This window comes from Martes martes, assembly GCF_963455335.1.
Source record: "Martes martes genome assembly, chromosome: 2".
NCBI lineage: Eukaryota > Metazoa > Chordata > Mammalia > Carnivora > Mustelidae > Martes > Martes martes.
The window spans coordinates 95,874,136-95,891,644 of record NC_137889.1 but is presented as its reverse complement, the minus strand read 5'-3'; the positions used below and the strand labels follow the sequence as shown (position 1 = coordinate 95,891,644).

Below are 17,509 nucleotides of genomic sequence, written 5' to 3'. Positions count from 1 at the left end.
TGCTTCACACAACCAACCAAATTCAACTTACAAATAGAGTTTCTCTTCCAACATCACTACCCTAATAACAATGGAAACAGATTTAAGACCACTGAACAGATCGGAGTCCCTTACTTTGCTCTCTTGGTTTAATATTTGTGAGCTACCAACTAGCACAAAACAAGTTAATCTTCCTCTTTTTTACAACTGCAGGAGATGGTTAGAAAAGTATAGAAAAGATTCTATTTTTTCATAAGGCAAATTTAATACAGATTTTGCTGTGAGGTTGGAAAAAAAGAAAAAGTGAATGAAAAGGTATGTGCTGGTTGCTTGGGGGGCAAGACTCATAAATCACTGTACGTTAAGAGCACGTGCTGAAACTTCATGGTGCCAGTCACGTAATTTTGTGTATTTGGGACTAAAGACGTGAAGGGGTATCTTTTCCCTGTGGAAAAAAAAAAAAGAAAAGAAAAAAAAAGAAAAGTGATAGAAGAGTCATAAGAAAGAGAAAGAAAAAGTTTCTACACTTAGTTCATCATGCAGAAAACATGCTTTATAAAAGTTTAATTTTATATAACTATTTTATTTAATAGCAAAGATTTTAAGGGTAGAGCATTTTTATAAACACAGAAATTAATATATAGAGCCCTCTCGGAAATCCATTTTTATGCCCAAAACAAAATTTCTACAAGACAACACAAACTCATTCACAGAGATCCACAGCGTTAGCAAAGCAATCCCAAATATACTCTTCTGCCCACTTTTTTTCAATACGAAAGGAAATTAACCTTACATGAAATACAGACGGTATCTACTAATTCAAAAATCTGTAAGTTTTTTAAGTCCCACAGTTAAGTCCCACCAAAGATACCAAAGTTAAATGCTTAGCTTCCAGTTACAAAGACAAAAAGCCATACCACTACACTTGAAAATGTGAAAAAACAAAGCGAGATCATTCATGAAAAGGAAAGCATTCCAATCAACCAAAGAAATGGACAACTTACTTTGCCTTCTTTGTATTTTCAGTGTCCGATTCTTTCACTGAAATAAAGTAAGTAATATCCAACATTAGTTGACTTTTTTTAAGTTGAAAAATCATTTGAGCAATTACCTGTACCAGTCAATATCAAAAGGTCAAGCTGCACAGAGACACTAAAAAACATCCCACGTCATGCTGTCATCGGCTGTCTACTACGGTCAGCACTACTACTGCTGCTACTACTGCTCCACTTTTTAATGCAACTCTCTTGGGCTAGCTTCTTATGTACGTGAACCATATTATGCATGGCATAATTTAAAAGCAAACTGCCTCAGGAAAATTACTGTTTTCCAATAATTACCCATCTGTCTAAATGCTATTCTCTGTGCCAAAGAACATTTGTATATTACAATCCCTAGGTATTCACTTACGATGTTCAGTTCCAGTGATCTGGGCGAGGATTCGGAAAGAACGAGATTGAGTCGTTCCAGTCCGTGGACGCCAATCTTCAGTGTCCTCAATCAGTCTCTTCTTGCTGGCATCACTATGAGTTGGTATGTGATAAAACTCCGTATTGCGCTCCACAATGTGTTTTCTTGGTGGGCTAGGAAGGAATTACAAATTTTTAAATCATGTTAAGGATAAAATATCCTCTACCAAATTAATTATAATTTACACATTTAATATCAATGCTTTTTTAATATATCTTTTGCTTTTCCTAGTGAACTCAGCCTCAATTTTCTTAAAAAGATGCCTTGCTATAATAGACTTTTTGTGAAACTAGTAAAAAAAAAAAAAAGGCATTTATATGCTAACATAAAATAATAAAAGTATCTGTTCAAAAGAAAGTTTACCGTTTAGGTGGGGTTTTCCTTTTATTGGACAGAAGAAGGCAGCAGAAGAGAGATTCCAGCATAAAGAAAAGGAAAAGAATAAGAAAATAAGGAAAATAATGAGAACTGCAAAGTCCACAGTTTAAAAAAAATTTTTTGTAATTACGTGTATTGTTCTTCTACCTATCTTATGCTTCACAAAACACAGCTATGGACTATATTTGCAACCACCATTAAACATCAACATATTCCCAAAATGCATTGGCTTTCACAAAATTAAAGGAACATATCTTCACTACTCCCGGGAACTAAGAATGGTTTAGTACAGGCTAAGTCAGTAATTCCAAACACAATTTTGAAAAGGGTCAGAACTGTTACTTTCTTTTTTTTTTTTTTTTTTTAATTTGACAGAGAGAGAGATCACAGGTAGGCAGAGAGGCAGGCAGAGAGAGAGGAGGAATCAGGCTCCCCGCTGAGCAGAGAGCCCGATGCGGGGCTCGATCCCAGGACCCTGAGATCATGACCTGAGCCGAAGGCAGAGGTTTTAACCCACTGAGCCACCAGGTGCCCCAGAACTGTTACTTTCTATGGCTTTCTCATTCATGTGTAGATATCCATCATCCTAAATAAAGTTATGTGCAGGGTCAGTGTAGGGAATAAGAGCTGTGGTATATGGGAAACCAATAAATTTATCAAAACACCAAGATGTAAATCTTGGCTCTATGACTTTACAGATGTGTGATTTTTGGACAAGCCAACCTCACTGAGCCTTCTTCTTTTCATTTATAGATGAGTATATCACATACAAAGTGGCACTGTTCTAAGCATTAAATGAAATAATATGTGTGAAAGGGATTGTAAACTACAGAATTCAAGAACTTTGAGTTTGCTAAGAACATTCATTTTTCTATTAACGAAGCATAAACATTAAGGAATTTATTAAATACATTAATACTTTGGTCTAAGATCTACTAACATAATGAATACTCCGTTCTCTTCCCCTCCCCATCAAAACAGGACAAACTCAAACTTTTGGAAGGTCTAAGTCTAATTCCAGGAGAGATAAAGGAGCCTAAGTCTGAACTAGCAGACTATTGCCATAAGATCCAAGCAGAGAAAGTGCTCAAAGAGTATCAGCTGTGAGTGGCAACACCTCTTGGGTGTAACTCCTTGCTATAAAATCACAGTACTATCAGAATGCCACTGGACTGCCATCATTTTAATAGTTACACTACTAAAACTGTTTTGGTATACTAGAAGTGTTCTTGCCCAATGAACAATATGATAGGATTAACATTAACACTGGCTTCAAAAACAGACAAGTAATAGTTTCAAGCATGACATCCTTCACTTAGTGTGTGTTTTATGCAAGTCATTTAACTTCTCCAAATCCCAGTTCTACCCATCTGAGTAAAGGGATTGCATCTACCTTAAAGAGTTGTTTTAAGGAATAAATAAGATCAATAACATATGTAAAGTGTTCTCTAAAGCACCTAATGCACAGTAATGATTACATAATGGGTTCTTTTATGATCACTAAAAACATTATTTGAAATGCATGTTTTAAGACTATGGGTCATCGGGGGCGCCTGGGTGGCTCAGTGGGATAAGCTTCTGCCTTTGGCTCAGGTCATGGTCTCGGGGTCTCAGGGTCCTGGAATCGAGTCCCACATCAGGCACTCTCCTTGGCAGGGAGACTGCTTCCTCCTCTCTCTCTGCCTGCCTCTCTTCCTACTTGTGATCTCTGTCTGTCAAATAAATAAATAAAATAAAAAAAAAAAGACTATGGATCATTGAAATATATAAAGAACAGAAGAGGGGTGCCTCGGTTGGCTCCGTGGTTAAGTGTCCCACCCTTGGTTTCCACTTGGGTTCAGGTCACAATATCATGGGTCATGAGACTGAGCCATCTTGGGGCTCTGTGCTCAGTGGGAATCTGCTTGAGATTCTCTCCCTCTGCCCCATCTCCATGAGCTCTCTTTTCCTCAAATAAATAACTCTTGAAAAATAAATAATAGAATAAGTAATATTTACACACAAAATATTTATAGCTTACAGTAAAATTTTAAGATTCCAAAAGCAAAATATCTGATATTAATTACTTCACTAAAAACCCAATTTTTTTTAAAAGAGAATTTTAGGGGCGCCTGGGTGGCTCAGTGGGTTAAGCCTCTGCCTTCAGCTTAGGTCGTGATCCCGGGGTCCTGGGACTGAGGCCCGCCCGCATCAGGCTCTCTGCTCGGTGGGGAGCCTGCTTCCCCCTCTCTCTCTGCCTGCCTCCCTATCTACTTGTGATCTCTCTCTGTCAAATAAATAAATGAAATCTTTAAAAAAAAGAGAGAATTTTTTAAAAATCAGAATACAAAGAGTACTTCATAAATACACTACATTTAGAAGATATAATTTCCTAAACAGACAACAAACAGACATAAGATAAAGACCTTTTGCAATTACTTGAAAAACTTCATATTTAGCTACTAAACTTAAAGTTTAAATTTCTCTATAATTACTGAATGCAGTTTACTCCTAAATGGTGCCAATTTCAACTATAAGACTATTTTATTTTCTATAAAAGGTTTGGTCTGTAAAAATACAAAAAAGTGGTGTCAAGCTAAGAATAAGTACACTGAGAATAATAAAATGACACCACTTAAGAATACATTTTAGCCACAATATACTTGGAAAAAGCATGGTACACCTCTGAATCTCTGATATTCACCACAGCTTAAGGCCCCACCTTAAGGCCTTAAGTGATATGAAGTTTCTAAACATTTACTTAGCTTTTCTGGCTCTGACATTCTAAACTCTGATGGCTGTGATAAAAGAAGAGAGTCATCTCAATGATTTTATTTTTTAAAAATATATTTTAGATAGAACATAAATTTAACAATCCAAAGCAAGTAATTTATTTCAAAATATAGATATTCACAATTAGCAACTTTATTCATATTTTTAAAAAATACTAAACAAGAGAGACCCAAACTATGTATCTATCTCCAGTATACATGGTCTACAATACTTATCTCTTTGAAGGTTCAGCTTAATGATTTTTTCCACCGCCAAAGTGGAAAACACACCCACTGATTTAGATGAAGTTCTTTAGTATGAAAAACATGTTTCCTAGATTCCTTAACAAATTTGAAAATTCTTGCATGAAGAAAACAATAACCAAGTTTGCTGGTGGTATTAAATTGAAAGTAAGATGGAAAGTTAAAGAGAGACAATGATGAAAATTACAAAAGGAACCACTGATTAGGTACTTACACAGTGCCAGGGTTACTGAAGGAAGAATAATACACACAAGAAATATGTAATAGAGTAGAGAAGACATTGATGTTCCCAGGATAATGGAAAATGGACAAATATGAGGCAAAAAAAAAAAGGGGGGGTAGAAAGAAGAAAAAAGAGAAAGAAAAAAGAAAATAAAAAATGAAATAATGAAATTCAAAACAATGAATTTACATGAAGATATTACACAAATCATGCTTCAAAATAAACATGTAAACACAAACAAAAATGAACAAATGTTAGTCAAAATTCTGTTATATGTTAACAGAGAAAGATTCACTATTTAAAAAGATCTCTAGGTTTATTTATTTCATTTTAGTATGAATCCAAATTTCTATTATGTTCCTAACAAAAGGGAGAGAATAAAATAATTACTGGATGAAAGATGTAGAAACAGAACATTTTAGAACCACTTAAAATCAGAGAAAGTCTTTCACTCAGATAACATGTGAAGTATGTATTAATAGCAAATGTAATCTCACAAAAATTATCCTGAATCATTAAAATAAAAACTTAATCCCCTGCCAAAATCACTATATTGTATACCTGAAACTGTATGTTAACTGGGAGTAAGATAAAACCCTAAAAAGCCAAAAAAATTATCCTGAAACAGATACTACAAAGAAGTAACATGCTATTTGATTTTTCTCTTATTTTTAAAAAAAAATGTGATTATGATGGAAAATATAGGAAGCATACTGGATCATAAATAATGGGCTACCACTTAATTCTCATACTCTCCTCTGTCTGTCATTACCACGCTTATTCACAAGCAAATCACAATAAGTTTGATATTGATTTATAGGAACTCATGCTTTCACTTTCTATTATTTTTTATTATTACTCAAAAAGGAATGCCTGATATGATATAGTAAAGGAACTACATTAATAACGTTTGAAGAAGGAAGATCTCAAAACGTAATTCATTCACACATCCTATTAATTGTAGAATCATTAAAGACAAATATATTTATACACCATTATGGACAGAGAAAACTGAAGTATAAACTCTACATAGTTTGTCAACACACTGCTGAATCAAACCTGAAATGAAGGTTAGTCAGAGTAACTAGCAATTCATTATGAACCTAGTGACAGTTTTAATATTAACATTGCTCAGTGTAGCTATATTTCCTGGATATGTATCAAAGTCAGTTTCATAAAGTCTACAGAGGGCTGAGTTTCATTGAAGGGAGGTGGGATGCAGGAGTATGCTGATCTCAGCATTTATTGATATGTACTATGCTCTAGCCATGACGCAAAGCATACTTTCCTCTGCCTTACGATTTTAAATAGCAGGGAAATAGTTTTTCAAAATAACCTCTCCTGAACAGAATTTTAGATACGTATTTAAACATCTTTAAGTTTAGGGGGGAAAGTTTTATATCAACATGAAGTTGGGAAAGAAACGTTCTATTGTGTAGTAAGCGGCAACAAATGGAGACTAGATTGGTTTCGACCTAAAGATGCCAATTTATATATATCGAACAAATATTTCCAAGCATTTCAGAAAATGTGCCCAGGTGGAATGGAGCATCATACACTGCAATGGCATTTGTGCTAATGTGACAATGAGAAGACCTGGCTCCACACTCTGACTATGCTGCCACTTGCCCTCTGCCCTGGACAAGGTGAAATCTACAGAAGCCTCTCTTTACTGAACAGTGAAATGGTTGTAATTTCTTTTTCTTTCAGAATTCTTGTAAGGGCATAAGTTTAATATATGTAAAGACACTCTGAAAACCACACCAACACAGATTTGTTGTTAGGGTAGATCCCCTAACTGATATTAAAAACAAAAAAAGTACTATCAAACCCAACTGTAGTTTATGCACATTATTCATTTATACTGCTTCAACCCATTTAAAAACAAATACTAGTTCAAATTAACAGAAATAAGCCAGGATCACAGTTAGGTAATGCAGAGGAAGGCATGTCAAACTGGCTTCAAAAAAACCTCAGCTTGAAATTTAATCACTTACAAGATGCATGACTTGAGAAAATTAAGTAACCTTTCAGTGTTCAAAGTTCGAATAAGAATTAAATCACATAATTCACTCATAAACACTTAGCACAATGGACAGCAATACCTAATAAATTAATGAATCTGAATCCTGTATTTAAAAATACATATATTTAACCTACATGCTTATATTTATTTTTCCAAGGTACAATTTTCCCCCTTTATAAGTGAAATTGTTTATTATGGACTCTAGAAACTAGTCAAAATCTTTGTGTATAAGAATTTAAATAATAAATTAGGGCTTGGAGATCTTTCACTAGTACACTGGTATACTATATTCCCCTGGGTATGGAACATGGAACTATTCAATTAGTGAGACCACAGCCACATTGGAATAAAGTTGTTCTAATAATTTGATCATTAATTCTCTGGTATGCCTAAAATAGTTAAATATTATATATTTTCAATTCTAATCTACATTGTGATGATACATTTCTGTACATGCTCAGACTAATCATAACACAAAATTAATTTATTATCTAATGTGATTTTTATCTATTTTTGAGGCTATTAATCACCAGCCAGTGTACCATCAAGACCAACAGACACAAAAGCAAGGTTTTAAGGGTATTCCACAGTGATTCCCAATGTCTATGCCAACTACCTATGTCATTTAATAAGCAAGTAACTATCTCTCTTAGCTAATGTCAAAAGGTATGTATAAACTTTGTATCTAGAGTCACACAACTGTACATGTAGAGGTCTAAAACTTCCAGCAACATTGCTGAAAAAATCAAAAAGGTTCATAAGGAACTTTACCTGGGAAACACTGGTTTGTTATGTGAATTTGGAAAACAATTCAGTTTTGTACATGTTACTTGCTAGTGGTACGTATGTTTATGCTTTCTCTTATATCTTTCTCTTCGTCTTCTAACAGTCTTGACTGACGCAAATTACATTCCCCCAAGCATTACATCTTATAAACCACTACACAGCAAACCCCACATATATTTTATGGCAAAAGTTAAATACTATTATTTATTACCAAAAAGCAATTCACTACAACATAGCAATGCAAACCAAACTTATTGAAAACACTAAATGTGTTTTTTTTTAATGACAGCGGTTTTGCAAAATGTTAATTTTGCAAAGATCAGACACATTCATGCTCTTTACTCATATATAAATCACCATATTTCCTCTCCAGTAATGTGGATACTAACTTTGTCACTTGTGTTTTCTGTAAAAAGAAAAGCATTTTAAAGTATTACTACCATATCATACTTTGTATCTTCCAAGGCCACCAGTTTCTTCAAAATATTATATTGGAACTGTTAGAAGAAATTGCAGTCCAACAAAATTGAAATTAATAAAGGATACATGACGTACTTACCTCTTGAAAGCAGTGGCACATTATAATGCAAGGGCATATGGAAAGGGAAAAGGTAAATTACTTAAACTACTTGATGCAAAATAGCTTCCCTTCCAGTTTGGAGTAAGTACAAAGTCCCATTTTGGTCCAAATAGAGTAAAGAGGGAGAGGAGTGAGGAAAATAGCAAGTCAAGACCAATAATTTGTATATGTAGAAGAAAGATTAAAAATTTCACAAAGTGCCTTGTTCAGTATTATTTATAAGAAGGAACAAGAACACTTCCATAGCATTATTAAGAAATCTTCTAAAACTATCGATATAATTACAGATTTTATATTTTATGATGAGTAACAATTTCTCAGTAGTAATGCATAACAAATAAATACTTATTTGTGTCTTATGTTAATTAACCCCACATAAATTTGGGTGAGATACCTATCAATTTGGCAAACTAGCCAATGACTTTAAATCACTTAAAGACTAATAATCTTTCTGCTTTGAGGAAAAAGACAACTTAAGAACTTAGCTTTATACCCTTCTGAACTCTTAAATTTTTGGTTACTGGCATGTATTATTTTTAAAATAAAAAGTAATTTAGGGGCACCTGGGTGGCTCAGTGGGTTAAAGCCTCTGCCTTTGGCTCAGGTCATGATCTCAGGGTCCTGGGATCGAGCCCCGCATTGGGCTCTCTGCCCAGCAGGGAGCCTGCTTCCCTTCCTCTCTCTCTCTCTTTCTGCCTGCCTCTCTGCCTACTTGTGATCTCTATGTGATAAATTTAAAAAAAAAAAAAGTAATTTAATAAAAAGTCACAACTCTCAACGTTGCATATCTTTTGTAACATTACAAAAATATGAAAAATGTACTAATCACATAATTAGTAAATACTCTGACAATTATTTCAGACAAAGTTTGCTACCTGATGAGGGAAATGCATTCATCAATACCACAAAACACCTATCCTTCAAAATGACAGATCATTGACTAGTAAAGAGCGTGATTTATCTTTGATTTCTCCAATCTGAATGTAGTAAGAGAAATGTCAACTGCAAATCTGTCTTAGAATTTCACAGACACCACACTTTGTTTTCAGACTAATCAAGTTTTGTCCATCACCTGGACAACAACTGAAATCAACCTATTTTTAAATTTACCCAGTTTGCCAGTGTGAAGCAGTACCTTGCTTGTTCATGATGCAAAATATAACCCCCCTTTCCTCGAATTCTTGCACAGTGCTAGACAAAGGCACATGCTCAGTAATCACATGTCCACTGATTAAAAAGCCATCATCGAGGCCTTATTACTATACCACTGCCTATGGTTTCAATTTGAAAATAATAAGCTTTAAATCATTTTATGTTTAAGGGTCAAAGTTGTTTTTATAAAGCAAATATTTAAGCTTCATTTTCATATTTTCATGTTGTAAGTATAGTACTTCTCCATACCTCAATTTACTTTTACCTGTACAAGTTTCCACTAAGAAGACTATCTTATATGAATCAGTAAAGTTGGATTTTTTCCTTAAAAAAAAAGAAAAAGAAGACCATTTTATAAAATTTCAAGAAATGTAAGGAGAAATATTTTTGTTCAGACACTTCTTCCAGTGGACGTTTTTACACTGAAACGGGAATTTAATTAACAAAGTAAACTTCTGCTTTTAGTTTTCTACAGGGCCAATAATTTGACAGGCAGCATCTTTCTTCTAAGAATGTCCACTTTGATCACTCTAAATTCTATTGTCTTGAAATGGACATACAAAAAAAAAACAAACAACCAAACACACCTCAACACTACATACTATTTCTCTTTCTCAAATAAAAGAAGAAATAACGTTCTTTGAAGGACACTAATTTTCCTCAATATATGCGTCAAAACTTTAAAAAGCCACCCAGAACCATAAAAACCGTATGTTCGAAGCAGTAGCTGTTCTTCCAGACCTCCTGCTCTTTCTCTCAGCAGCAGCCTGGAGCCCTGCCACCTTCTTTTCAAAGCCCCACGGTTGCCATGGCAGCGGTGCTACAGAAAGCACAGCCCCTTCATTACGTGAATTAACATTCGGAAGGGATTATCTCAGAAAGGACCTATGCACGCAATTATTTTAATTATATTTTCCTGGGAACTGGCATTGGTTTAAAAAAAAAAAAAAACAACAACCATGCACGCAGATGATTTTCCTTTGTTTTCCTTTTAAAGCACCTTTTTGTCACAATAAATCTGATCAAAATGATTTTACAAAAATGACTTTGGCTTCAAGTATAGTCACAGAATTCCAAAAAGAATAAGACGACCATCCATAAAGGAAGCTGCTGAAAATGCACGTCAACCAATGTTTTTAAATGCCTCAAAAAGGAAAAAAATAATAAGGAATAGATTTTCAAAACTTCCACTGACATTAAACATCTAGTGCCCACTTCCATAAACCTACTCACATTTTAGAAAAACCTTTACAATGAAAACATCCTCTAATTTGTTTCTGGTGTTTGTGAAGCATCCTTCGATGCTATTGTTCTGTCATTACTGTTTGCTTTTACAGACTAAATTCTAGCTTAAGCTTATCTGAAAAGAATGTTGCTGGCTATCTGACCTAAGCTAATGCATCATACGTAGACATGAGTCAAAACTAAATTTGTTTTCTGTCTTAAGACTACTTCCTAGAAAAAAAGCTTCTTACAAGCTCCTCATTTCCTCTCTCCTTAGGATGAGATACATAAGCTGACACAACCGTAACCACTCTGTTTAAACTTTCAGTGACTAATAAAAGAATGGAAAAAATGAGAAAGAAAGATTCAAGATCTGCCTTGCATTATAAGTGCCAGCTGCTCCATGTTATACCAGGACTTGGAGAAAGAGTTACAGAGTAGTATGTTACATGGTTCATAACACGTCAAAATGCAGTACTTAGGTTTTGATTAACCTATAATTGCCTTGCAGAAAGTGCTACATGTAAATATAATATAAAGCTACATGTTAATGAAGCAAATAAAATTTCATCTTCTTTCCTTCAAAGAACGGCTGATGGGGGTGGGGGTAAATTATCTCCCGGAAATTGCCTGAAAGAAGAGTTTTGATAAGAGCAGAAAGCACCCTTGGCCACCTACCCATTTTGCTGTTTAATGTCACCCTGGGATCCTCTTCTCTGCCCCTCTGCTAGCTCCTGAGCAGTCTCGGAACACACGGTGGTGACTGTGGGCTGCCGTGGGACATTAACTGCAGGTTTACCAGCGCTCAGTGCAGATGAATGCTGGTCAGCACTAAGATTGGCATTAGCATGCAGTCCAGATGCAGCAAATGAGGGAGGAGTGACAGCAGCCACGGGTGGAGGGGAAGCATGTGATGAAGTGGTCGCATGGGCTGGGGTGAAGGCGGACGATGGTGATGGGATGGATGTGACTTTTGGTGAAGACACAGAACCAAAAGGTCGTGGTGCCTTATTGTAGGCCATGTTGGTTGTGGAAGTGACTTTGGACACAGCAGGAGATGTAATGGGCACAGGTTTAACTACTTCTTTAGGTTCTCCCTATGTAAAATAAAAATAAACATACACAAAAACACACCAAATACATGCAAAATAGATTCACTGAAAAGAACACACAGCTAGTTTTTAAAAAGACAAACACAATGTTAGCAGCCCCGACTTGACTTGTTTCTACATAAAAACAATGAGCATAACATGCATGCCAACTGATCCCAACATGCATAACACAGATGCACACGATGAGTTTATTTTTTTTTATAAAAATGAAAGAAGTTTCAAAATATCTAGGAACTAGAGTAGGAAAACTATCAAAAAACTATCAAAACTATCAAAAAGCCTAAACGCCATCATAAGTGTCAGCAGACACTTTTATTTCCCAAAAGGAAAAAAATTTTAAATACCCCATAACAAAATAATACAAAATATTGCTAACCAAAACATTTATTTTAGAATATCCAGAGTCTTGACTATAATTTCATCTTTCAAACATGTTTAATTACTCCCCAGAGTACAATTATTTGATTCATGCAGGAAAAAAACAGCATATTTCTAGTCTTCTAATAAAAAAATATTTTTTAAACAGAAGGAAAAGATCATTTTCTCATCTAACTCAAAAATGTGCACATTCTAATGATTATTTTGAATAAAGATATTGCTTAAAAGAAAAATCTCAACAATCCACCTGTTTTTCTCTCTGGAATGTTTTGAGATATTCTTTGGAGGTGGAATAAAAATTCTTTCCCTCTTCCAAAATAGTTAATAGTTACATTTAAAAAAATGATCTTAGATGTTTCTTTATTGCTGTTTATCAAAGAAAAATTAACTACTAAGAAAGATCAATTCCTCCTAAAATTAACATAGTTTGTGTTTGCAAATCCTTATCCCAAAGAAAGTGTGAAGTTTAAAACAAAACAAAACAAAAGGTTACGCTTCTGTGACATTCAAGAATAAATTCCTACTCACCCTACCATCCCAAAAGAAAAACAATCAAATTCTTTTAAAAACCTACAAAGGTGGCCCTATTACGTTTAATTTTAAGAAAAAAATAAGTAATCTAAATTAATCTTGTAGAAATAATAAAGCTAATTGGGGGGAGGAAATAACTAACGTCTCAGCAAATCAATATAAGTAATTCAGTGGAAGGGCACAAATAAAATTAAGGAGAAAACCCCCCAAAGTATAAGCCAGCTGTATATGAAAAATGGTTTGGGACAATTTGAAGATATATATGAGAGAAGAAAGGTACTTGCCAATAACCTAATCTAGAATACTCTGAAAATGTAATTAAAAACCTATTAATATTACTAGTAAAATGTTATCAGAGACTTGTGATATTCACTTTCTGGAACCACTTTTTTATTCTCTTTAAAACATGTGAATAAACATAGACAAATTAAAAGTGAATGTGAATGTAAGAAATATGGATATAAGTTAGATAATACATGGCAAAAGAAAGCATGTTTTAATAATACGGGTATAATTACAGATGTCAATTAGGAATGTGTTGATTTCCATCCCTCACCCCCCCACAATCTTTAAAGGAAAAGAACTGTAAGGAAAACTGTACTGAAACTATAAACTGTCAGTATGGCCTAAGACAGAGAATGGAAATGACATGATTCAGGAGGGACAATCAAGTGGTACCTAGTGATACCAGATGAGAAACACACCTTCTGCACGGCAACTGGCTCAGGCTTGGGTGTAGCAGATGCCCTGAAGGGGAAAAAAAAAAAAGAAAGAAAGAAAAAAGGGGAAAAAAAAACATAAGTTTTTGCAAATAACTTATTAATATAATTTTATTAGTATATACCTAAATATGTTAAATATCTATAGTTTCATAATTCATAGTCTTGACTATTCGTCTCTACTAATTAACTCCTGTAACTCACATGCTGCAAGTACCTATACCCTTACACACTGGGTATTCATTAGTTTTCTACACACTCAAATGAAGAAAGACAAACACCAATTGTGCTTCCTCATGCACCCGTGTTTAAGCTTTCAGTTATGGTTATTCTCCACCCAAAACTGAAAAGTATAATAAACATGACTTTCTCATCCTTGAGTGGTTCCTGAAATCTAATCTGAACCTCTATCTCCAGTAGTATCTGCCTTTTCTTCTAACATCCAGGAATATGACCACAGGATATTGGGTCTCTGTGAAGACAATGAGTAAGTTCTGGTTGAACGGAGTCACCGAATGAGTATTTATTTTGTGTTTATATTCTTAAGTGCTTGTACAAGGTAATATATTTGTTATGCTAAAACTAAATTTTAAGTTCTTCTATTAGGCTATAATTTCAGTGAAGGAAATGACCATATCCCATTTGTGTCTCTAGACCAGCACTGTGCCTGGCATGTAATATGTCATCAGTAATAAGAGTGGAAAGGAGAGACCAAGGAAAGAAGGGCAAAACTTCCATGCATAGAACCTATTTCCAATTCAAATTAGGTATTTTCGACATATGCTTTTTGTATTATTACTCTCTCTTTGGTTAGCATGGACTAACAGTAACAATAATTGATTTGGAGCAACTATCGCATATAATCATGAAAAATAACCGAAGTAGCAACTATCCTTATCCCCATTTTTCAGATGAGGTATTTCGAAGTTCAGAGTAAGTAAATTACATAGGATATACAGCTGGCTGACAATTCTTACATATTACAATATACTACCTGCAGTCAAGGATAGTAACTAAATGATTGGGAAAGCTTCTAATAATTTACCCAGTATTAAGGTACATATTGTGTTTAATAATGCCAGAAGCAATGTGACTCCTCTTATAATACAGGCTGCAATAAGATATCAAGTGCAAAATTCAAGAAATGTAACTCTAGTAGGTAAATAAGTGATAACAATTTTAAGCTACAAACCATGAGATTATTTTTACTTAAAGAGAGAACGGATCGCCAACAAAAGAAACTACAATAGGATATTTGCTCTCTATAATAATGAACTCTGATCATTTTTAGTAGCAACTGAATTTTCCAGTAACAATTAAATTGGTTAGTTAGGGCAAGCACCAACTGAATAATTGGCTGACCTAATGAGAGGCTACAATGGATGCTAACATTCGGTTACCACAATATAGAATTATACTGTGTGAAGTTGCATAACTTTCCATGTGTACTCTCAAATAAACAATTTCTCTTTTAGCTTATAGGGTTATTATAATAAGCAAAGGAAACAAGTTCAAGTACAGAACAGTGGAATCTTCCTTTCATTGAAATTTCACAATGAGATGTAATCACAAAGGATCTACTTATTAAAATCTCCCAAGACATTATTGGAAGTTTGCCATAATAGGGTGGTTTCCTTTTTCATCTGGACACTTAAAGGTATATGGAACTCTTCTAGCAACATAAAAATAATTTATAAAAAAGAACTTGATATTTAACAGTAACCAAGTTTCCAAACAGAATAAAATGCATATATCCCTATGTCTACGAAAACAAACCCCTTAGCTTTTCCTAGGTGTTAGTTCTTAGCCAATGTTAGCAACACTAACAACAAGAACCTCAGAATGGTTAGTTTACTTAATTTTGGAATCCAACCTCTTACTTTGTTGAGAAAGCACAGCATAATAATAGCCCTAAAATACTTCATGCATTGAAAGCTCAACAAAAATACTGTACTGCTTGAAATCTTGAATTAACAGAAGAACTTAAAATCTGAAACTTGAATCTATTTGCCCTGCTTACCTTCTGATACAGTCTCACAAGTGCAACTACCTGAACTAAGAGAAGCAGTCAGAAAAAAAAATAAAAAAGAATAACACACCCTCAAAATCCCAGAATTAAGTCCATTAAACATTAAAAACAAAACATCATTTTGTAGGGGAAAAACAGACTTACTTATAAAGAAATGTCAAATAAAGTAGTTGGCACTAAGTGCAATAAAAATTAGTTCCTTGGGTTTAAATATTTAAATAACCACCAAATGAGTCATAAAATCATTGAAACTTAGATTTCCTTAAAGTTACTTTGTCACGACATGCAAATATTCATCTGACCTCTGAAAATTTATAGGCGTTCATAATTTAAGCCATATAATTTTTTAAAAAGATTTTATTTATTCATTTGACAGAGATCACAAGTCGGCAGAGAGGCAGGCAGAGGGAGTGGGGGAAGCAGGCTCCCTGTGGAGCAGAGAGTCCCCTGTGGGGCTCGATCCCAGGACCCTGGGATCATGACCTGAGTTGAAGGCTGAGGCTTAAGCCACTGAGCCACCCAGGTGCCCCAAAGCCATATAATTTTTTTAACTCTTCTATTTAAAATTGCCCTCATTTTATTTTTTAATTAAAAAATTTTTTTTGACTTTTAAAAAAAATTTTACTTATTTGTTTATTTGACAGAGAGAGAGAGAGTACAAGCAGAGGGAGTGGAAAAGGGAGAAGCAAGCTCCCCACTGAGCAAGGAGCCCTATGGGCGGCTCAAGTCTAGGACCCCAGGATCATGACCCAAGCTGAAGGCAGACCTTCAACCAACTTTGCCACCCAGGCTCACCTAAAATGGCCCTCATTTTAGAGTGTGGTTTTGCTTTTTGGAGTAGAGAAGTCAAACTGTCCACATTAAAAATATTTGGAAAAATTTTCCAAAAATTTTTTTAACACACAGTATATGTACCTATAACATGCATTAATTACATTTTTATAAGATCGGTATTTAAGTGTACTTATATTTAAGTGTATTTTAACTTACATGTATATTTAAGTAAAATTACATACTCTTATGACACAAACTACTGTGCTTTGAGAAATTAAAATATATGACAAATGAAATTTGCACATTGGTATTAGGTTTTAAAAAAGTCAAACTTCATTTAATTATTACAAAATAACAAAATAAGATATACCACCTTTTGCTTTCAAGTGTGTAGAGTTTTTTTTAAATGTTAAATGTTAATACATAATGTGAGTCTGCATGTTGCTGGAAAAACTATATATTAATATAGCTGTCTTGAAAAATAATTTGGCATTTATTTATAAAAAGCCTTGAAGAGGGGCACCAGGGTGGCTCAGTGGGTTAAGCTCTGCCTTCGGCTCAGGTCATGGTCTCAGGGTCCTGGGATGGAGCCCTGCATCAGGCTCTCTGCTCAGCAGGGAGCCTGCTTCCCCCTTTCTCTGCCTGCCTCTCTGCCTACTTGTGCTCTCTCTGTCAAATAAATAAATAAAGTAAATAAATAAATAAGTAAGCCTTGAAGAAAGCTCATACCCTTTGACATAATAATCAGCTCCTGGGAATCTATCATAAGGAAACAACTTGGAATAAGGAAAGGGCTTTATGTATAAAGATATTCATTCCCTACAATGTAACTTATATAGTGAAAAACTGGAAACAACAGTTTTAAAACAAACAATGAGGAAATGGTTAATTGCAATAAAACCACAATAGGAAAATGCAATGATTAAAACTATTCTTTGAAAGAATCCTAAATTGCATGAGAACATGCCTACTTTATGATATTAAGTGAAAAAAGGAAGATGTAAAATAGCATATCCAGTATGGTCAGTGCATGGAAAAAGTAGATGGAAACAGACTAACATTTTAGTAAAGGCTCTCTATGAATATTTGTTTTTTCTCTTTTGTGTTTTCTGTTTTATAAAACATACATGTGCT

General features: G+C 34.4%; 1 protein-coding gene across 3 annotated transcripts in view; it reads right to left on the bottom strand.

The window, feature by feature from the left end:
* PDLIM5 (PDZ and LIM domain 5) overlaps window positions 1-17,509 on the bottom strand; it is a 207,104-nt gene that overhangs the window by 76,058 nt on the left and 113,537 nt on the right. For 2 of the 3 annotated variants that reach the window (XM_080795510.1, XM_080795507.1), the window contains exons 4-7: window positions 13,558-13,600; window positions 11,511-11,929; window positions 1,390-1,562; window positions 984-1,020 (exon numbers count right to left, since the gene is read on the bottom strand). In XM_080795510.1, coding sequence (XP_080651636.1) covers window positions 984-1,020; window positions 1,390-1,562; window positions 11,511-11,929; window positions 13,558-13,600 — 672 coding nt within the window. The remainder of the gene's footprint in view (window positions 1-983; window positions 1,021-1,389; window positions 1,563-11,510; window positions 11,930-13,557; window positions 13,601-17,509) is intronic. The other variant, XM_080795508.1, reaches the window with a different exon arrangement.